Source organism: Gorilla gorilla, chromosome 10 (genome assembly GCF_029281585.2).
Source record: "Gorilla gorilla gorilla isolate KB3781 chromosome 10, NHGRI_mGorGor1-v2.1_pri, whole genome shotgun sequence".
Classification (NCBI taxonomy): domain Eukaryota; kingdom Metazoa; phylum Chordata; class Mammalia; order Primates; family Hominidae; genus Gorilla; species Gorilla gorilla.
This window is the reverse complement of record NC_073234.2, coordinates 148,157,179-148,178,501: the sequence shown is the minus strand read 5'-3', so window position 1 is coordinate 148,178,501 and position 21,323 is coordinate 148,157,179. Positions and strand designations below refer to the sequence as shown.

The 21,323-nt window shown below is 50.4% G+C and overlaps 1 protein-coding gene across 3 annotated transcripts in view; it reads left to right on the top strand.

Moving 5' to 3' along the window:
• The window catches only part of POLE (DNA polymerase epsilon, catalytic subunit), a 61,971-nt gene that overhangs the window by 2,273 nt on the left and 38,375 nt on the right, over window positions 1-21,323 (top strand). For all 3 annotated transcript variants that reach the window (XR_004066830.3, XR_004066829.3, XM_031000656.3), the window contains exons 2-23: window positions 2,653-2,794; window positions 3,245-3,325; window positions 3,710-3,754; window positions 3,886-3,978; window positions 4,281-4,435; window positions 6,241-6,382; window positions 6,515-6,595; window positions 7,302-7,409; window positions 7,751-7,861; window positions 8,136-8,221; window positions 8,439-8,558; window positions 10,217-10,349; window positions 10,575-10,688; window positions 11,013-11,225; window positions 11,529-11,636; window positions 14,900-15,028; window positions 15,102-15,204; window positions 15,343-15,489; window positions 16,199-16,344; window positions 18,403-18,551; window positions 19,402-19,494; window positions 19,638-19,782. Coding sequence is in view for 1 of the 3 variants with exons in the window: in XM_031000656.3 (XP_030856516.2) it covers window positions 2,653-2,794; window positions 3,245-3,325; window positions 3,710-3,754; window positions 3,886-3,978; window positions 4,281-4,435; window positions 6,241-6,382; window positions 6,515-6,595; window positions 7,302-7,409; window positions 7,751-7,861; window positions 8,136-8,221; window positions 8,439-8,558; window positions 10,217-10,349; window positions 10,575-10,688; window positions 11,013-11,225; window positions 11,529-11,636; window positions 14,900-15,028; window positions 15,102-15,204; window positions 15,343-15,489; window positions 16,199-16,344; window positions 18,403-18,551; window positions 19,402-19,494; window positions 19,638-19,782 (2,644 nt within the window). In the remaining 2 variants the exon portion in view is untranslated. The remainder of the gene's footprint in view (window positions 1-2,652; window positions 2,795-3,244; window positions 3,326-3,709; window positions 3,755-3,885; window positions 3,979-4,280; window positions 4,436-6,240; window positions 6,383-6,514; window positions 6,596-7,301; window positions 7,410-7,750; window positions 7,862-8,135; window positions 8,222-8,438; window positions 8,559-10,216; window positions 10,350-10,574; window positions 10,689-11,012; window positions 11,226-11,528; window positions 11,637-14,899; window positions 15,029-15,101; window positions 15,205-15,342; window positions 15,490-16,198; window positions 16,345-18,402; window positions 18,552-19,401; window positions 19,495-19,637; window positions 19,783-21,323) is intronic.

The window sequence follows — 21,323 nt, the reverse complement described above, 5'->3', positions numbered from 1 at the left end:
GACGGTGTGATACAGTAACCAGTCAATGGTAGCTCTCTGTGTGACACTTATCCCCATTTTTCAGATTTCTTACTGTCACTGGATTAAAAGTGAGATACACAGCTCAGAGAAAGCAGTTTTGGGAGGAAATATGGTCCCAGTGAGCAGTTTTGTAGTCTACTTAATCCAGCTTACTTGAGGCAAGGATATTTGGAGGACTGGCATAGAGGGCCGTGTGCCCCTGTTAAGTGGTGATGCCTCGTAAATAGCACTTCATTCACTCTTGATTTTGATAAAGATCTGGGACTCAGAACTGAGGCTGTTCTCTAGCAAGATTTGGAATATAGTTTTTCTGTGTTTTTGATTACGGGTGCATTCAACTATTTAAAAGATTAAACCTTTATTATATAGTATGGTGGTGTATCAGTTTCCTATTGCTGCAGTAACACATGATCACTTAGTGACTATATAAATTTATTCTCTTACGGTTTTAGAAGTCAGAAGTCGTAATATGAAAGTGTCTGGTTGGTTATATTTATTGTGATGGTTCCCGGGGGAGAATCTGTTTCCTTGCTGCTGCTTCATCTTCAGAACCAAGGGTTGCCTCTCCTCTCCCTCCTACCCTCTCTCTCCCATCCCTTTCTCCTTCCTGACTCTGGCTCTCCTGCCTCACTCTACAAGGATTCTTGTGATTACACTGCGCCCACCCAGCTAACCAGAATATCAAGGCCCTTAATTTAGTCAGATCTGCAAAGTCCCTTTTGTCTTGTAAGATAACATTCACAGGTTTGGGGGATTAGGATGTGGGTCTTTCGTGGGGGGTGTCATCCTGCCTGCCTACCACAAATGGTTATAATCTTTCGTGAGAAGTAAGGATCCTAGTCTTGGAATATGGTCATTCTGCTCTTGAGTTGAAGGTGATCCAAGGAATACCTTCAGACAAAGGAAGAGTCTTCCTTTCTTTTTTTATCTTGTTCTTTTTTTATTTTATTTTATTTTATTTTTAGACAGAGTCTCGCTCTGTCGCCCAGGCTGGAGTGCAGTGGCATGATCCCGGCTCACTGCAAGCCCTGCCTCCTGGATTCACGCCATTCTCCTGCCTCAGCCTCCCGAGTAGCTGGGACTACAGGCGCCCGCCACCACGCCCGGTTAATTTTTCGTATTTTTAGTAGAGACGGGGTTTCACCGTGTTAGCCAGGATGGTCTCAAACTCCTGGCCTCAAGTCATCCACCCTCCTTAGCCTCCCAAAGTGCTGGGATTGCAGTTGTGAGCCACTGCGCCAGGCCCTCAACCTTTTTTTGAGGTAATTGTAGATTGATTCTCATGCATTTGTCAGAAATGATACAGAGATTCCCGTATCACTTCACCATAACATCCTGTGTAACTAGAGTACAATTGTCACAACTAAGAAATTGACATTGAGACAACCCATCTAATTTATTTTATCTTATTTTATTTTATTTATTTTTTTGAGACGAAGTTTCACTCTTGTCACCCAGGCTGGAGTGTGGTGGCGCAATCTTGGCTCACTGCAACCTCCACCTCTAGGGTTCAAGTGATTCTCCTGCCTCAGCCTCCTGAGTAGCTGGGATTATAGGCCCACCCCACCACACCCAGCTCATTTATTTATTTATTTATTTATTTATTTATTTATTTTTATTTATTTATTTTTTTTTTGCCGGAGTCTCGCTCTGTTGCCCAGGCTGGAGTGTGGTGGCGCGTTCTCGGCTCACTGCAGGCTCCGCCTCCCGGGTTCATGCCATTCTCCTGCCTCAGCCTCCTGAGTAGCTGGGACTATGGGCGCCTGCCACCACGCCTGGCTAAGTTTTTGTATTTTTACTAAAGACGGGGTTTCACCATATTAGCAGGATGGTCTAGATCTCCTCACCTCGTAATCCGCCCGCCTCGGCCTCCCACGGTGCTGGGATTTAATTTTTTGTATTTTTAGTAGAGACAGGGTTTCGCCATGCTGGCCAGGCTGGTCTCGAACTCCTGACCTCAGGTGATCCACACGCCTTGGCCTCCCAAAGTTTTGGGATTACAGGCATGAGCCACTGCGCCTGGCCTGACAATCCGTCTGTTGTATTCAAATCATGTCAGTGTTACATGCACTCTCATGAGCCACCGCGTCTGGCCAGTTTTATGCATTTTTAGTGTCCCAAGAGGCAACAGTGTCTAGCCATCATGACTATTTTTGTTAGTATTCTGGTTATAAAGTTGAACAGGTTTTGAAGGGCCTGCCCTAATTGTGTTTTTCCAATGAGTCCTTTTATTTTAGTGAGCCTTTTGCCAAGCTCGGGGTTTTTCAGGAATATATATACCCTGTCATATCCGAAACAACGCTAGGTGGGACGAGGGTTGCAGAAGTAGGTAGCAGTCGGATCACAAGGTCAGGAGATCGAGACCATCCTGTCTAACACGGTGAAACCCTGTCTCTACTAAAAATACAAAAAATTAGCCAGGCGTGGTGGCTGTCGCCTGTGGTCCCAGCTACTCGGGAGGCTGAGGCAGGAGAACGGCGTGAACCCGGGAGGCGGAGCTTGCAGTGAGCCGAGATTGCACCACTGCACTCCAGCCTAGGCGACAGAACAAGACTCCGTCTCAAAAAAAAGAAAAAAAGAAGCAGCAGGTGGCATTACAAACTAAGCACGGGGTTCCCTTCTTTCACTCAGGGATGATGGCGCCACTTCCTCAGTTTCGGCACTCAAGCGCCTGGAACGGAGTCAGTGGACGGATAAGATGGATTTGCGGTTTGGTTTTGAGCGGCTGAAGGAGCCTGGTGAGAAGACAGGCTGGCTCATTAACATGCATCCTGTAAGCACTAGGTCCTTCTCCCACCCAGGAGTATGGCTGCAACCCTTCTGGTCATAGCGTGGTCCTTATCTAAAGAGTGGGGGACATATGAGGGAACTTTGAGTGAATCAGGTGGGAGATGTGAAGGTTCCCAGCTCTCCTTTCTTCTTTAACGTCATTGAGGGCCACAAAGAGGCCACTGTGAGAAGCCGGAGATGATGGGCATCTCTTTTAGCCATCAGAATAAAGCTTTCAAGGATTATGAGGGAGAAATTGAGAGAAATCCCCATTTGGAGGCCGTTACAGTGTGGTTCTTGTGAATAAGGCTGGTAGTGTTAATGTAGGGGTGGAGTAAAGACCTAGATGAGAGGGTTTGTTTCTAAAGTGCTGAGTTTCCCGAAAGGTAGGAGGAAAGTTTCTCTAACTGTGTAGAGGATGGTCTTGTGTCTGTGTTGACCGATTCTCTTGTAGACCGAGATTTTAGATGAAGATAAGCGCTTAGGCAGTGCAGTGGATTACTACTTTATTCAAGACGACGGAAGCAGATTTAAGGTAAGCCCCTGACTGCGACAAGCTAAAACCCACTTTTATGGGTGTTCATGTAGCTCTGTGACTGTCAGGGAGGGCATGGGAGGCTTCCAGTGCACAGCAGCCCATAGCCCAGCAGAACTCGGGCCCCTGGAGGCCCCAGCAGTCATCATGTAAGATGTCCTGAGAGAGGTCAGTTCAGGAAGACTCTGAATGGTGAGAAGTAGTGTGTCTTTCAGATTCCTGCCCCTGTGAAAAGTGCGCATTCTGACTTCCTGTATGCTACCAAGGTTAAGGCTACCCTGGCCCTAGGCTGTTCATGGGATATAGGAGCAAGCAATGTGTTTTCACTTTTCTCTCCCTTTTTTCTTTCTCATCGCCCCTGGATGGGTTGGTGACTCTTAACAGGTGGCCTTGCCCTATAAACCGTATTTCTACATTGCAACCAGAAAGGTAAATGTGTTTTATAGATTCAGGTCAGACGACCTGTGTGTCATTCTATGGTGGGCTTTGCAACTGGGAAATAGGCAAGGAAGGAAATGTATTTTACCAATGGAAAGCCTCTTCATTCTGATCCTGATTAGGGTTGTGAGCGAGAAGTTTCATCTTTTCTCTCCAAGAAGTTTCAGGGCAAAATTGCAAAAGTGGAGACTGTCCCCAAAGAGGATCTGGACTTGGTGAGTATCACCCAGACTTTCCAGGGGTAAATGAGGCCAGAGTCTACATTGTTCCTGGCAGGTGGGATTGGAAGAGGTAGAAATTCAGGTCATCTGTTGGGTGATGGGGCGGTGTGGTGACCGTCTATAAAATTCCTTCCAAAGAGGTCTAGTGGCGTTAGTTGGTGCCACGTGCAGAGTTGGACAAGGTGCCTTGAAGTCGCCAACTCTTTGACTTGTGTGTTTACCTTTGAGTGTTTACCCTCTCACCCATAAAGTCCTATTTCTCTTGAACCAATGAGTGTGATCTCTTCGCATTATAGCCAAATCACTTGGTGGGTTTGAAGCGAAATTACATCAAGCTGTCCTTCCACACTGTGGAGGATCTTGTCAAAGTGAGGAAGGAGATCTCCCCTGCCGTGAAGAAGAACAGGGAGCAGGATCATGCCAGCGACGCATACACAGCTCTGCTTTCCAGGTAAACTTTGGTCTTGTGAGCAAAGCATCAGCTGGTTCAGAACGACAAGATGGATAGGAGACAAGAACACGTAGCAACAAAGTTACCTTAATGGCTGGCTCTGTTTGATACAGAAAACTTGAGCAATTAGGTAGAGATTTCTGTATGTTCTGTGTTAAATAAACAGTGGCTTCCCAGGTTATATTTTGTGTGTTAGCTCTCTTTTCCAATGGAGGGGTGGGTTTATGGCTCTAAAATTGAGTGGTTGTAGTAGTAAAGTCACCTTAGAGGGGAAAAGATCCCTCATCCTACTGCCCTAACACAATCCGTCTATGAATTTCATTAAGTGCTGAGATTTACACAGCACATCTCCAGAGAACCTTGGGTATCATCCACAGAAATTTAAGCCTAGAACACTAAACACTGTTCTTCAAGTATTTGAGCAGCAACAATAATAGGATGCAAAGTAACCGATTAGGAAGAGAAAAGCTTGAGTAATGAAGTTTAGATGACTTCGGAAGAACCTCCCTTAACCCTCTGACAAAAGAGGATCAGTTTGGGATGCTGAACATTTCTACAGTCCCTACCCGGAGTCCGCCTTCCCTGGCAATGCCACAAGTTGCTTTTTGAAATATTGGAAGGTGTGATCAGAGACTGAGTCCTCAGAGGCTTGAGCCATATCTGAGACTCGTCTGTCTTTTTCCCCCTGAATAGCCCGTTCAGTATTTGAGCTTATAGGCCAATAGTGGCCGCAACGGTGGGCCACTTCTTTAGACATGGCAGAGACCCATGCATAGGCTGTGTGAATCCCAGGCCTGCTCTTCAGCCTGCATGAGGCAGCCTCCTGAGTATCAGGACCATGGTAGGATGGTCATGCCTGGCTCTCCTGACTGGCAGCACTTAATGTTTTCTTTCTTTTTTCTTCTATTTACTTATTTGTTTTGAGACAGGGTCTTGCTCTGTTGCCCAGGCTGGAGTGCAGTGGTGCAATCATAGCTCACTGTGGCCTCGAACTCCTGGGCTCAAGCGATCCTTTCACCTCAGCCTCCTGAGTAACTGGGATCACAGGTGTGTACCCCATGCCTGGCTAATTATTATTATTATTATTATTATTATTATTATTATTATTATTATTTTTGTAGAGATGAGTCTCCCTATGTTGCCCAGGCCTGTCTTGAACTCCTGGGCCGAAGCGATCCTCCTGCCTCCCAGAGTGCTGGGATTAGAGGCATAAGCTACCATGCTTGGCCCTCTTTTTTTTTTTTTTTTTTTTTAGTTGGGGTGTAACTCACATCATATAAAATGAATACATCTTACACTGAATTTTCTCCTGTCTGTAGAGTTATCATCCAAGCTATTCTTTATTTTTTTGAGATGGAGTCTCGCTCTGTTGCTCAGGCTGGAGTGCAGTGGCGCAATCTGGGTTCACTGCAACCTCCGCCTCCTGGGTTCAAGTGGTTCTCCTGCCTCAGCCTCCCAGGTATCTGGGATTACAGACATGCGCCACCACGCCTGGCTAATTTTTGTATTTTTAGTAGAGACGGGGTTTCGTCGTGTTGGCCAGGCTTGTCTCGAACTCCTGACCTCGGGTGATCCGCCTTCCTTGGCCTCCCAAAGTGCTGGGATTACAGGCGTGAGCTGCCACGCCTGGCCCAGTCCAAGCCATTCTTAAAGGAAAGACTGCCCTGGTCATTGAAACCACATCAATTTACCTTTTGTGTTTCCTCAGTTTGAACTCTGGTCTCACCTCTTCCTACTGAGTTGGAACTCTGGTCTCACCTCCAGACCCTGGCAGCTGAGTTAGTTGCTCTCTTTTTAATTCCTAGTGTTCTGCAGAGGGGCGGTGTCATTACTGATGAAGAGGAAACCTCTAAGAAGATAGCTGACCAGTTGGACAACATTGTGGACATGCGCGAGTACGATGTTCCCTACCACATCCGCCTCTCCATTGACCTGAAGATCCACGTGGTGAGTGGGGCAGGGTTGGGTCGCTGCTCACATGAATTTCCTAACAGCCAGGAGATGATCATTATGGGTGAATCCACAGAGGAATAGACTTTTCTGGATGTAGAACTCTAGTTAGCACACTGTGTTTTGCAGGCTCATTGGTACAATGTCAGATACCGAGGAAATGCTTTTCCGGTAGAAATCACCCGCCGAGATGACCTTGTTGAACGACCTGTAAGTTTTGCTTGTATTACCTTCATCCTAAAATTTCCGGTTTTCTGGAGAGAATATTCTTCAGTGCTGGAGAGTGAATTTGACTCAAAGATATGTTTGCTGCTTTTCCCCCAAATACTTTATTAAAGGAAATATGGAGTTAGAATTTTTCATCAGTTTCTGACAGTATCATTTCCTTTTCTGTTGTATATCACTGTATGACATCAGTGTTTGAGCTAGGCAGGATTTGGACATTCGAGGGAAAGCTGGGACTTCTGTTTGGGTAGTTGATAGTGAAGGGACATGGTGAAAAATGGATTTGTAACTAGAAGGCCTTGGTTCAAACATGACTTTGTGGTGTTGGGAAAGTCTTTGTATTCAGTTTTCTCTTTTCCGAAATGAAGATATCATCTCTGTGCCACAGTTACCTTTCAGAGTTGTCATAACCACCAGAATGAGGTGATGTCTTTTAAAGAGTTTTTCTCCTAAAGTTCTGTGATTTTAGGCTTGTCCTGTGATCAGCTGCTCTCTTAGGTGTATCAGTTTTCATACCATAGGGAGTCGTCATACTCTTGATGTAGGTTGGTTAGTCTTAGGGTCCTTCTCCCAGCTCTAGAGCCTTTTGACTCTTTTAACCAGAGGGAGGTAGAGCAGGCCGGGGGTGGGTGTTCAGGGAGGCCTAATGGGGAGTTTAGAGCTTGGCTTTATGCTTATTTTGTCCCCACAGGACCCTGTGGTTTTGGCATTTGACATTGAGACGACCAAACTGCCACTCAAGTTTCCTGATGCTGAGACAGACCAGATTATGATGATTTCCTACATGATCGATGGCCAGGTGAGCAGGTGGCTTCTGGGAAGTAAGCTCCTGGGATGGGGACGTTGTCTGGTCCCCATACTACAGCAGCATCTGCCCCACTGTTAGTATTTGTTGAGTGAATAATGAGTTAGTCCAGGAGTGGGAGCAACCAAGCTGTTCCGACCTCCAGCTGTACCCTCCCCGTTCCAGTGGGAATCCACACACGGAGGGTCTCTTCTCAGGAAGCTTAAAGCGCTTTCACATTGCTGTGGACTTCTTTGTAGTGAGAATCTCTAGGCAGAGTGTGTGGGCAGGGTGGGAACGCCATTTCTTGGCTTTGCAGCCTCTGACTTGTGCTGATTGCTAATGAACTTCGCTAGGGCTACCTCATCACCAACAGGGAGATTGTTTCAGAAGATATTGAAGATTTTGAGTTCACCCCCAAGCCAGAATATGAAGGCCCCTTTTGTGTCTTCAATGAACCCGATGAGGTAAGGAGGTATCACTTGGGAAACTACCTGGTATTGTGGGAAGAATGGACATGTGGATCTTTCCAAGGCCTCAGGCATTCCATCAGATCAGAATTGCAGCTCCATGAGCTTTGTTCTCAGGGTGTGACCGTCTTTTCTGCCAGAGATGGGCGGGGGGGCGGGGCAGGAATAAGGGCCAACATGAGGCTGCTGCTTCTGAACTTTGGGAGAGGAATTTGGAAATAGCTTGAAGAAGAGAAAGAGCAGACCTCTGACTGCTGTGACTTGGGTTCAGGCTCATCTGATCCAAAGGTGGTTTGAACACGTCCAGGAGACCAAACCCACCATCATGGTCACCTACAACGGGGACTTTTTTGACTGGTGAGTCTGTGTCTTCTCTATGAGTAACTGGGCAGCATTTGAGAGGGAAGGTGTTGCGTGGTGCAGGGGTGCTTCCCATGTCGACTTAGGAGGTGGCTCCTGGGTTCACTCTGCACCTCCCGTGTCTGGGTTCCTCCCTGGGTCTGAGGGAGGAATGGAGAAAGGGGAATTAGAGCCTGACCTGCCCACTTGCTTGTCTGTCCTCTTTCCAACCCAGGCCATTTGTGGAGGCCCGGGCAGCAGTCCACGGTCTGAGCATGCAGCAGGAGATAGGCTTCCAGAAGGACAGCCAGGGAGAGTACAAGGCGCCCCAGTGCATCCACATGGACTGCCTCAGGTAGGGGCCACAGAGCAGCATGGCTCCTCACTGCTGTCCGTGAGCGAGATCTGAAGGCCTCTGGCAGACTGTGCTGTCACCACATCTCATGGGAGGAGGGTGGCCTCCGAGAGGCCGTTTCAGGTCACCCAAGAGGATGGCAGCTGCAACCCTGCCGGGGCCCGGGATGTGCTGTCTTTGACTGTTGACTGACAATTCATCAGTGACCAGGCACATTGAGCATCAGCCTCTGGGGTGGGGAAGCCGCTGGAAAGACGCACTCAGCTGACAGGTCCCAGACCTAGGACCTCATGGAGCTGCTCTGCCCAGGCAAGGTTGGGATGTGGCAGCCCGGCTGCCTCACAGGACAAGCCTCACGGGACAACCACAGATTCCATATGAGCTAGGGTGGGAGGCAGCTCAGAGTTTCAGAGAGTCACGGCGTTCGGGGGCTCTGACATGACTGGTTGGGAAGACAGGTGGATGTGGAAATGCCAACAGAAGGAGGCTGGAAGGGAAGGGAGGGAGGGAAGGAGGGAAGGGAAGGAAGGGAAGGGAGGGAGGGAAGGAAGGGAATGGAGGGACCTCCATGGCCTCTGTATTCTGCACAGTGCCACTGAGGTGCTTGCAGCCTGAATGCGTTTCTGTTTAGCTCTGATGTTCAGCACTTGGCTTGGAGAGGGAGGCCAGGAGGCTGGGGCTGGTTTAGCGTGTGACGGTGTGACAGTCCTGATCCAAGGCAGGGAGTGAGGGTTGTGAGGATTCAGGATCTGTCATGTGGGGCAGGGGGAGGCCCAGGGATGCTGGTTCTCAGGGAGGGGGTGGCACCTGGGGTTTTTGTGCCATCCGTGGATACAGGGAATGGGTAGAGAAGGGGCTTGAGGCAGGAGGTGACCCTGCTACCGATATGCTAGCCTGGAAGCCCCACCCATATGGGGGCCCTGAAGACCACCATGAGGCTTGGTTTGGGCTCGCACTGTAGATTGGGACTCACTGGGATGCGGGTGGGTCTTGGTGAAAGCTGGGGTAGTGGATGAACTGAAGGCAAGAGGTAAAGTGAGAGAAGAAGGCCGCAGGGTGGAGGCTGTGGGGGGCGGAGACCGGACATGACCCCTGGACAGCTGCTCTAGGGAATGCGTCTGTAGGGAGGAGGTAGAGACAGGTTCCGGGTAGAGTGTGGGGGGACTTCTTTTCTTAATTTTTATTATTTATTTATTTTTTAAATTTTTATTCTTCTTGGCATCTGATCACATCTTGCTTTCTATTAAAGGAGGGTGGGCTTGAGTGTTTCCGTGCTGAAGGAACAGTGTGAGGAGAGAAGATCAGTGTGGTTGATAGAACTAGGCCCCAGGGGTGCAGACCTGAGGTCTGGGGAGAGGCCCAAGGAGGTGGGGCGCCCGTCGGAGAGGCCACAAGCTCTGCTGAGGGTGGGAGGAAGGCGAGGGCTGGAAGGACCAGTCCTGGTGCTTCCTGTGTTGTGGACAGGTCTGTGAGATTCACTAGATCCTGATGAAGGGTTTCCACGAGGTGCCTACACCATGTGGGGCCTTGGTGTGAGGCTCCTGGGTGCCTGTTAGGAACTTGCATCTGTCTGTGTGGTGCCCAGTTTTGCCGGTTCTCAGGGGTTCCCGGGCTGCATGTTAGAATCATCCTGGCTTCTGTTCTCATTCTCCTTCCAGGTGGGTGAAGAGGGACAGTTACCTTCCTGTGGGCAGTCATAATCTCAAGGCGGCCGCCAAGGCCAAGCTAGGCTATGATCCCGTGGAGCTAGACCCGGAGGACATGTGCCGGATGGCCACGGAGCAGCCCCAGGCACGTGAGCCACATCCCGGCTCCCCCTGCTGCTGTGTGCACGCATGTATGCCAGCCCGCTCCACCCAGCAGGCTGTGTCTCCGGGACACACGTGTTTTGTCCTGTGCCGGTCTCCTTACTGTGTGTGCGGCAGGCTGGTCAGGCCAGGCTTTGCTTTCTGTGCTTCACACTTGACGCTGGGCTCTTGATTTTGATGGCCCTGCTCTCTGGCGTTCTCTCCTCAGACTCTGGCCACGTATTCTGTGTCAGATGCTGTCGCCACTTACTACCTGTACATGAAGTACGTCCACCCATTCATCTTCGCTCTGTGCACCATTATTCCCATGGAGCCCGACGAGGTGAGCATTATCTGTCCTGTCGGCACCCTGGCCTCCTCAGCCCTTGCCCCATTCCAAATGCACTGGAGCTGAATGGAGGTGGATGTCCCAGGAGTGCTGGCACCAAAGGCGGCAGTAGAATTCTGGTGTGTGACGTCAGGGATGTCCTTTGGGAATTCTCTGGCCCTGGTGTGAGGAAGGAACCACAGGAGGCAGAATTTGCAGCCATTTACCACGAGGTTTTCTCTCCTTTCACACTGAAGTTCAGCTTAGGTTCCTGGACTTTGCCTGCAAGTCAGGGCCTTTGGTGTTGCTTTTGGCTGGAAGCCTTGGTTTCTCTTGCAGGTGCTGCGGAAGGGCTCTGGCACGCTGTGTGAGGCCTTGCTGATGGTGCAGGCCTTCCACGCCAACATCATCTTCCCCAACAAGCAAGAGCAGGAGTTCAACAAGCTGACGGACAACGGACACGTGCTGGACTCTGAGACCTACGTCGGGGGCCACGTGGAGGCCCTCGAGTCTGGGGTTTTCCGCAGCGATATCCCTTGCCGGTTTAGGATGGTGTGCTTCTTCCCTGGGATTCAGATTCTTCCCACTCTTGTGCTGTGGTAGGACCCAGAAGCTGCAGGGGCTGAAATAAAGCCCCTTCTCCCCATCCTGTCCCACAGCCCCTCACCGGGTGTGGCTTCTCTGGCCCACCACCCCCCGGGGCTTCTTTAGGGCAGTGCACTGCAGAGTGTGCACATGAGTCCTTCCGGAGCTTTCTCGGGCACATCCTGCCACGTGCAGCCACAGCATCAAACCTGAGGCGGGCTAGTGTGGGTGTGTTTCCCCTCTGACCCTGTCGTCTCACTGTTGTGCTAGAATCCTGCCGCCTTTGACTTCCTGCTGCAGCGGGTTGAGAAGACCTTGCGCCACGCCATTGAGGAAGAGGAGAAAGTGCCTGTGGAGCAAGTCACCAACTTTGAAGAGGTAACCGTCAGGGAGGCAGGAAGAGCCAGTCTGTGTTTGGCGCCTTTTCACAGACCACGTCTTTCAGCAGCACGTTTATTGTGCACCTGTTGCGTGTGGTGCTGTGGACGGATGACACAGGGTCTCTGGTGGGACGGGGCAGTCATGGTTGTGACGTGTGATGCTGTCACAAGGTCGGAGGGCTTCATGAGAGGTGGGGTGTGAGCTGCTCCTGAAATGCAGTGACATGGAAGGTGGGTCCTGGTGGGATGTATCCCGTGTCCTGTTTTAAGGCATTAGGACTTTATTTTATAGGCACTGGGGAGCCATTGGAGGTTTTAAATTTTATTTACTTTTTGTTGTTGAGACTTAAAAATGACAGTAAATTCCTACAAATGACAGGATTAGTGACTGTAAAATCTGTTCACATAATGGTTAGAAAGCACACTTACAAAGTGTGTTATGTGACCGGAGAGGGAGACACCAGTTCTTCTCTGATCCCTGTTCCTCAGGACGTGGCACATCTCAGGTCTTTTTTTTTTTTTTTTTTTCCCCTTTTTGAGATGGAGTCTCGCTGTTGTTGGCCTGGGCTGGAGTGCAATGGCATGAGCTTGGCTCACTGCAACCTCTGCCTCCCGGGTTCAAGCAATTCTCCTGCCTCAGGCTCCCCAGTAGCTGGGATTACAGGCATCCGCCACCACACCTGGCTAGTTTTTGTATTTTTAGTAGAGACAGGGTTTCACCATGTTGTCCAGTCTGATCTTGAACTCCTGACCTTGTGATCCGCCTGCCTTGGCCTCCCAAAGTGCTGGGATTACAGGTGTGAGGCACCGCGCCTGGCCTATCTCAGGTCTTTATATCAGGCACTGTGCAGCACTACATCATGTTCAGTGAGGTTGCTGGTTTAGAGTTTTTAACAGCTTTCACATTGATGCCAAGAAACTTTTTTTTTTTTTTTTTGAGACGGAGTCTTGCTCTGTCACCCACACTGGAGTGCAATGGCATGATCTCGGCTTACGGCAACCTTTGCCTCCTGGGTTCAAGCGATTCTCCTGTCTCAGCCTCCTGAGTAGCTGGGATTACAGGTGCCCACCACCATGCCTGGCCAATTTTTGTATTTTTAGTAGAGATGAGGTTTCACCACGTTGGCCAGGCTGGTTTCGATCTCCTGACCGTAAATGATCTGCCCACCTCAGCCTCCCAAAGTGCTGGGATTACAGGTGTGAGCCACGTGCCTGCCCTCAAGAAACGTCTTGTAATAGATTCACTAGTCAAAATTTAAACAAGAATATGTGTACACTCTTGGCAAGCTGTGAAGCACTGTTTGGCTATTGTCAGCCACATCCATTATTATACTTCAGGGAACTCTCATGAACCGATCAGGAAGAGAGCCTTGTCTGAATAACAAATAGGAGTTAAAGAATGTCGGCCATGGCCGGGCACGGTGGCTCACGCCTGTAATTCCAGCACTTTGGGAGGCCGAGGCGGATCACGAGGTCAGGAGATTGAGACCATCCTGGCTGACACGGTGAAACCCCGTCTCTACTAGAAAAATATAAAAAAATTAGCCGGGCATGGTGGCGGGCACCTGTAGTCCCAGCTACTCGGGAGGCTGAGGCAGGAGAATAGCAAGAACCCGGGAGGCGGAGCTTGCAGTGAGCCGAGATCGCGCCACTACACTCTAGCCTGGGCAGCCTGGAATCCCAGCATTTTGGGAGGCTGAGGCGGGTGGATCACCTGAGGTCAGGAATTTGAGACCAGCCTGGCCAACATGGAGAAACCCCGTCTCTACTAAAAATACAAAAAAAAATTACCCAGGCGTGGTGGCGAGACGTCTCAGAATCTGAGACAGAGTTTCACTCTTGTTGCCCAGGCTGGAGTGCAATGGTGTGATCTCGGCTCACTGCAACCTCCGCCTCCTGGGTTCAAGAGATTCTCCTGCCTCAGCCTCCTGAGTAGCTGGGATAACAGGCGCTTGCCACCACGCCTGGGTAATTTTTTTTTTGTATTTTTAGTAGAGACAGGGTTTCTCCATGTTGGCCAGGCTGGTCTCGAACTCCCGACCTCAGGTGATCCGCCCGCTCGGCCTCCCAAAGTGCTGGGATTACAGGCGTGAGCCACCGCGCCCGACCTAGAAGCAGATATTTAAAGTCTTTAAGAAACAGTGAGATGGGCAGGTAGAGTGAGGCTGGAGGTGTGGTAGATATGAGGATGCCAGGCTCCCTGGTGAGTGAGGAAGAGAGCTCTGTAGATGTGAGGATGCTGGGCTCCCTGGTGAGTGAGGAAGGGAGCTCTGTAGATGACATTGTCCTGTTAGCGATTCCTAAGTCCTCGCAAGTGCCCTTGAAAGGGAAGCCCAGGATCGCCTTTGTGTCCCTGAAGGGTCACCTGTTGGGTGGAGGGTGGCTGGGGGGATGTCAGCAGGGCTCACAGCCACGTGGGGCATGTCCAGGTGGTGTCCCCACCATGGAAACTTGGCCATTCACTTGTCCCAGCCCATCCTCCCCTTCTTGACTGGACAGCCTTTCAGAACACGCCGTTACTGGGCAGAGAAGGGTGCAGTGGAGGCTCTTCCCCGGCTGATTCGTTTATCTATAATTCAAGTAGAAACAATAGGTGTTACTGTTGTGGTATTTCCTGTTCTATGGAATAGATATTATTCCTTTTAATCACTTTTTTCTTAAAATTTTAGGTGTGTTTTCTATTTTTACTACTTTGGAGGATTTTAAGGATTTTTCTTTTTCTTTTTTTTTTTTTTCTGAGACAGGATCTGGCTCTGTTGCCCAGGCTGGAGTGCAGTGGTGCAATCTGGGCTCACTACAGCCTTGACCTCAAGGGCTCAAGCGATTCTTCCACCCCAGCCTTCTGAGTAGCTGGGACTACAGGTGCCACCGCCACACACGGCTAATTTTTTATTTTTTATAGAGACGGGGGTCCCACTGTGTTGCTCAGGCTGGTCTCGAACTCCTGGGCTCAAGTGATCCTCTGGCCTCGGTCTCCGAAAGTGCTAGGATTACAAGCATGAACCACTGCACCTGGCCTAAGGATTTTTTTTAATACTAAGGAGAGTTTAGTGTTCAAGTAATTTTCTAATGACTCCACCAAATTTAATATATTTCATAGAAATGATGGCAACCCTTCTTAACTTTTTTCTTCTGGCTAGTTTTTGCTCTATTTATATATTTTTCAGCTTTTTCCTCTCCTGAGTGTCTAAAAGGGGTTGGTGAACTGCACACGAGGCAAGCTTGGTCACCAGCCTCAACTGAGTTTCGCTTTCTCTGCAGGTGTGTGATGAGATTAAGAGCAAGCTTGCCTCCCTGAAGGACGTTCCCAGCCGCATCGAGTGTCCACTCATCTACCACCTGGACGTGGGGGCCATGTACCCCAACATCATCCTGACCAACCGCCTGCAGGTGAGACTTTACTTCCCGTGTCAGAGTCGGAGCTCTCTCTGCCCAGCCCTAAGTGCTTTCTCACCCCTCCCAGCCCTCTGCCATGGTGGACGAAGCCACCTGTGCTGCCTGTGACTTCAATAAGCCTGGAGCAAACTGCCAGCGGAAGATGGCCTGGCAGTGGAGGGGCGAGTTCAGTGAGTGTCGGCCGCCTGGGTGGGCACTTGGTGGGAAACGGGTGGGTGAGTGTCGGCCGCCTTTCTCCATACACACTCAGTGGGAAGCCGGTGTGTCTGTGCCTTCTTTTGAACTTGCCCCCATTGCCTCCTTCCCAGTGCCAGCCAGTCGCAGCGAATACCATCGGATCCAGCACCAGCTGGAGTCAGAGAAGTTCCCTCCCTTGTTCCCAGAGGGGCCAGCTCGGGCCTTTCATGAGCTGTCCCGCGAGGAACAGGCGAAATACGAGAAGAGAAGGCTGGCGGGTGAGTCCCTGGGCATGGTCGCGGCTGTAAAGATGTGGCTCCTGCTCCCACTTTCTGTTCTTGCTGGGCTGCGTTGGTCCATCCCAGCTGGGGCTGCAGAGGTGTTGTCACAGCAGACCAGAAGCTGCTCTGGGTCACTGTAAGTTGTGCTCTCACTGCAGGGTCCTTTATTTGCTTCCCCGTCTGCAAGTGTTAGACACTGCTGCTCTGTGGTCTTGGGGTATTTGGCCTGTTCCTACCCCTGGGCTGTCCTATTTCTTCCTTTTTTTTTTTTTGAAATGAGGTCTCACTCTGTCACCCAGGCTGGAATGCAGTGGTGTGATCTTGGCTCACTGCAGCCTCAACCTCCCAGGCGCCGGCAATCCTCCCATCTCAGCCTCCTAAGTAGCTGGGACTACAGGTGTGTACCATCATGCCTAGCTAATTTTTTGTATTTTTTGTAGAGATGGGGTCTTGCCATGTTGCCCAGGCTGGTCTCAAACTCCTGGGCTCAAGTGATCTGCCTGCCTCGGCCTCCCAAAGTGCTGGGATTACAGGTGTGAGCCACCGTGCCCGCCCACCTTTTTCAGTATGAGAAACTAGCAGTGTATCTGAGCTGTTGCTCCTTTGTGGTGACGTAGAAGCCATGTTCCTCAGCACTCCTGTGCCCTGGCTCCCTCTGCTCTGAGAGATCTCACCCACCTGCTCTGCCCCTCTCCATCGTGCTTAGATTACTGCCGGAAAGCCTACAAGAAGATCCACATCACCAAGGTGGAAGAGCGTCTCACCACCATCTGCCAGCGGGAAAATTCCTTCTACGTGGACACCGTGCGTGCCTTCCGGGACAGGCGTTACGAGTTCAAAGGGCTCCACAAGGTGAGTTCTGAGGGGCTGCAAGCTTTGGCCTCTGTGAGGGCAGTTTCGGTCGGCTCATGAAGTGGGCACTCTTGGCTCCTTGCCTGGAATCCTCTGAGCAGGCACTTGCATTCGGATGGTAATGTGCAATTGTTTTTGACTTGGAAGAGTTGATGGCCACGAAGGACGTAGACCATCATCCACCCTGGTCTGAGGCCTCAGAAGGACCCTAAAGGATGATTTCTAAAGTGATTATTTAGAGCAGGGGTCAGCAAGCTGCAGCTGGCTGGCCATTTGAGTACATGAAGTTTTACGAACCCAACTGCCTTCGCCTATTGTTTATCTCTTTCCCGCTGTCATGGGAGGTGAGGAGTTCCGAGAAACTCTAAGGCCTTCTCATCTATGGTATTCACCATCTGGCCCCTCGTGTTTAACTGACGTATTTCATCTGGTAGGAACATGGAAAATGCATAGCAACACCTCTGTTTTGATATCAGCGGGTCATTATTTTATATCTGATCAGATTGAGCCATTTTTTTTCTGAGAGACCTTCACTGTAGACTCAGCACGGTCCCTGCTGTGCGGCCCCCTGGCATCCTGCACTGCCCTGCTGAACTCATCGTCACGTGTTCTTTTTTATAATGGTAAGGCGAACATAATATGACATTTAGTGTTTTTAGGTGCTCAGTTCAGGGGCATGAAGCATATTCACACTGTTGTGCAACTATCACCACCATCTACCTCCAGAATTCTTCGCCTTCTCAAATGGCAACTCTTATCTCCATTAAACAGTAGCTCCCCACCTCCTCCCTGGCCCCTAGCAACCCCCATTCCACTTTCTGTCTCTGAATTCCACGACTCTAGGGATGTCATGTAAGTGAACCGTGCAGTATTTGTATCTTTGTGACCAGCTTTTTCACTTAGCATGATGCTTTCTTTTTTGGAGACGGGGTCTCACTCTGTCACCAAGGTTGGAGTACAGTGGTGTGACCTTGGCTCACTGCAGCCTCCACCTCCCAGGCTCAAGTGATCCTCCCACCTCAGCCTCCCCAGTTCCTGGGACCACAGGCATACCACCACGCCTGATCGTTGTATGTTTGGTAGAGACGGGTTTCACCAAGTTGCCCAGGCTGGTCTCAAAGTCCTGAACTCAGGTCATCTATCCACCCCAGCCTCCCACAGGGCTGGGATTACAGGCGTGAGCCACCGCGCCCAGTCTTAGTATGATGTTTTCAAGGTTTATCAACCTACAGCGCGTATCTGTACTGTATTTTTGTAAATGGCTGAATAATATTTCATTGTGTGGATTTGTCACATTTTGTCTATCCTTCATACACCGACGTTCACTTGGGTTGCTTCCACCTTTTGGCTGTCGCGAGCAATCCTGGTTTCAACATGGGCTGCAAGTGCGTCTTCGGGTCTCTGCTTTTGGTGATTTTGGATATGTACCCAGCAGTAGAGTTGTTGGGTCATATGCTAATTCTACATTTACCTTTTAAGGAGCTGCCTTACTATCTCACCTTATTTTAATTAAGCAATTGCTAAATTACTTGTTCATCTGTCTCCCTCATCAAATAAGCACCAAAAGTGTAGTGACTGTCTCGTGCTTCAGAGTACAATGGAGTTCCTGGCACATACTAGGCACTCAGTAATTATCTTAAGGAATTTGCTTTTGTTCTTTAAATACCCAGCCTTTAAAAACCTTTTCTCATGTTGGGTGGGGAATTTGATGAGACATCTGTGGTCTTAGCTGCATTTCTTTATTGATTGATTTTACCAGGCACCTCCCGAGTAGCTCTTGTTCCCTAGAAAGTGTGCTGAAGTGTTTAGAGATGTCAGACCGTGAAATCTACAATGTTCAAATGATTCTGTCAACACAGAGAGACAGAATAAAGGAAGTGTGACAAAATATTGACAGTTGGCCAGTCTAGGAGAAGAATGTACACTCTTCATTGTACTGGTTTTTTAGGTTTTCTGTAGATTTGAAAATTTTCAAAATACTGAAAACCTGGGCCATTGACTTTGTGGAATGTGAAATGGAAGAATCTGTGAGGTGCTCCATGTTCATGTGCTTCTCAGGTGTGGAAAAAGAAGCTCTCGGCGGCTGTGGAGGTGGGCGACGCGGCTGAGGTGAAGCGCTGCAAGAACATGGAGGTGCTGTATGACTCGCTGCAGCTGGCCCACAAGTGCATCCTGAACTCCTTCTATGGCTATGTCATGCGCAAGGGGTAGGTGGGCCCGGGCCCGGGAGAGGCTTATGGGAGGAATGGATGAGTCTACGTTTAGGGCAGCTTCAGGTGTAGGCTGCTGTGCATGGAGGGCCGTTCATCTGATTCAAGGAATGTTGGAGGGAGAAGGCTTTGGGCTGGGGTGGGGCTGGGAGGTTGAAGAGAGTGGGGGCCACGCTGACTTTGAGGGTCTGGGTGTCCATGAGTGATGCGTGCTGTGGGGTGTATGTGTCTCTGCATCATGGGCTGGAGACATGGCTTGCCATTTTCCAGCGTGTTTATGTCTCCCAGCGTGGATCCTCACTCAGGGACTTGCAGAGTGTCGGGCAGTTGCTTCACAGCATGTCTGCGTGTCCAGGAGGGGCAGAGAAGCAACTGACAAGGGGCATGGGGCTGGTGCTGGGAGGGGAGGGTGGGACAGCTGACAGCAGGGCTGGGACCCAGGCTGGAGGAGGGTTGGGCCTGGCAGCCAGGCCTGGGCTTTCTCTGAGAAGCTGGAGGTGAGAATGGGGCTTGGGAGGAGGTGTGAAGAGAGAGTAGAGAAGGCGTGAATGGGTCTGGGTGGTATTAAGAGTCCTGCTGAGGCTGGAGTCCTGAACGGATGGACGCAGTGGCACATACTGCACCCTTCCAGATCCTTCCTGAGCTATGCTGGGCACCAAGGTGGGGACAGAGAAGTGTCCTCGGGCAGAGCCAGATTCCACCTTAGTTCTGTCCTGGTACACGCACATTTGGCTGCTTCCCTTGTCCCTGTCGCATCTCTCCTTTCCTCCTCCCTACTCCTCACTGCCTCTGATACCCCCGGAGGAGCCATGCCAGCCCCACCCACCAGTTTGTGGTGTCCTCTCAGGGCTCGCTGGTACTCCATGGAGATGGCTGGCATCGTCTGCTTCACAGGGGCCAACATCATCACCCAGGCACGGGAGCTGATCGAGCAGATTGGGTGAGTGCAGAAGGGGAGCCGTGGGGCTGGGAGCAGGTCCTGGGGGCAAGCATGGGCAGGAAGGAAGGAGGGAAGGCTGGAGGCCACACACTGGGCGAGAAGGAAAGGGGAACTCACGACCTTGCTCCTCTCTTTCTCTGAAGGAGGCCCTTAGAGCTGGACACAGATGGAATATGGTGCGTCCTGCCCAACAGCTTCCCAGAAAATTTTGTCTTCAAGACGACCAATGTGAAGAAGCCCAAAGTGACCATCTCCTACCCAGGCGCCATGTTGAACATCATGGTCAAGGTGAGTCTGGGGCCTCTGGTCCTGAAGCTCTGGCTGGCCTGGCGTCAGTGCCCTGACGTCACTGGCTCTGCAGCACCTCACAGTGTGCATGCCTTCCTGGCACCCAGCACTGCTCACATTGCTTTTCTATAGCCTGAAGACCATGGTCAGAAGGTATCAAGTGATTCCGCTCCTTTCTCTTTCAGCATAGCTCCCAGAATTTTTTGCTTTTAACTTTTTATTTTGAAATAATTTTAAACTTACAGGAAATTACAAAAATAGTACAGAGAATTTCTGTATCCCCTTCAACCTGCTTCCCCTAATGCTGACCTCGCATAAACCATGGTGCACTTGTCAAAACTAAGAAACCTATGTCTGTGCCCCAGTAACTGCACTGCAGGCCTCACCTGGATTTCCCATTTCCCACCACAGCCCCTCTTCTCTCCCAGGATCCCAGCAAGGACCCATGTGGCGCCGAGTTGTCCTGTCCCGGTCCGTCCTCATGTCACGACCTCACCCTCTGGTGGTGCCGGCCAGGCGATGGTTGGCTGTCCCTTGATCAGGGGTTGTCTGTTGTTTCTCGTGACTAGACTGAGGTGATTTGGGTTTTTGGAGGAGCTCCACAGGTGCGACACCCTCCCCATGTTCTCACACGCATCGTGTTGGTTTGTGGTGGTGTGGGAGTGTGGGTGTGTTGTGGGGACGGCTTAGTCTCCTGCCTGAGGGGCTTCTGCAGGCCTTACTGTGGCGCTCCTGTGCCCCCTCGTATACGGCTCTTCAGTCGTAAATACACACCCAGTGGGGAGGAATAAGCGTCCCTGGAGGAGGGCTGTCAGAGTTTCTGGACCTGTATTAGAGCCATCACAGCAGCAAATAAATATCGTGGAGCAGGTGCTTCGAGACAGTGTATCCACAGCTGCTCCATAAGCTTCTGCCCACTGTGTTAGCGTTGCTGATGGGCTGTGTTTGCTGGTGGGCCGCACCTGCAGCATTTACGCCTGAGGTTTCCTGTCGTGGTTTTTCTCTGGCGATTGTCTGTTTCCTTCATTCCTTCTACTGTATCAATTGGGATCCTGTAGGGAAGCGTTGCTATCCTTCTCTTCCATTTGTTCTCGTTTATTTGTCTGCTTATTGACATCAGTGTGGATTTGCGGATCAGTGGACATCCCAGGGTTATTGCTCATAGGACCGGAGTGGCTTCCTGCTCCACGTGTTCCCCTTGGGCCACTGGGGCCTCCTGGTTTGTGGCGTGTTCTTGGGACATACCCTCTTCTGGTCTTTGTTTCTGGAGCACTTTCCTACTTCTTGGTACTGTAAGGTCCACCAGCCTCATCTTGTATTTTCCCTGCTCCAACCTGGAGTCAGCCAGTTCTCCGAGAAGAACGATGTAAAAACCCAAGATGGGGTGCTTGCTGTGCTCACTGTTCCTGGGAGTGTCATAGCTTCCAGTCTCTCATAGTGGAGGCAGCCACGAAGTATGTCTCTAGTAACGCACGCACACAGAACTGTTTATTTCTGTGTCTGTCTGTCTGCATGGATGCATTTAAACACATCAGTCTGCC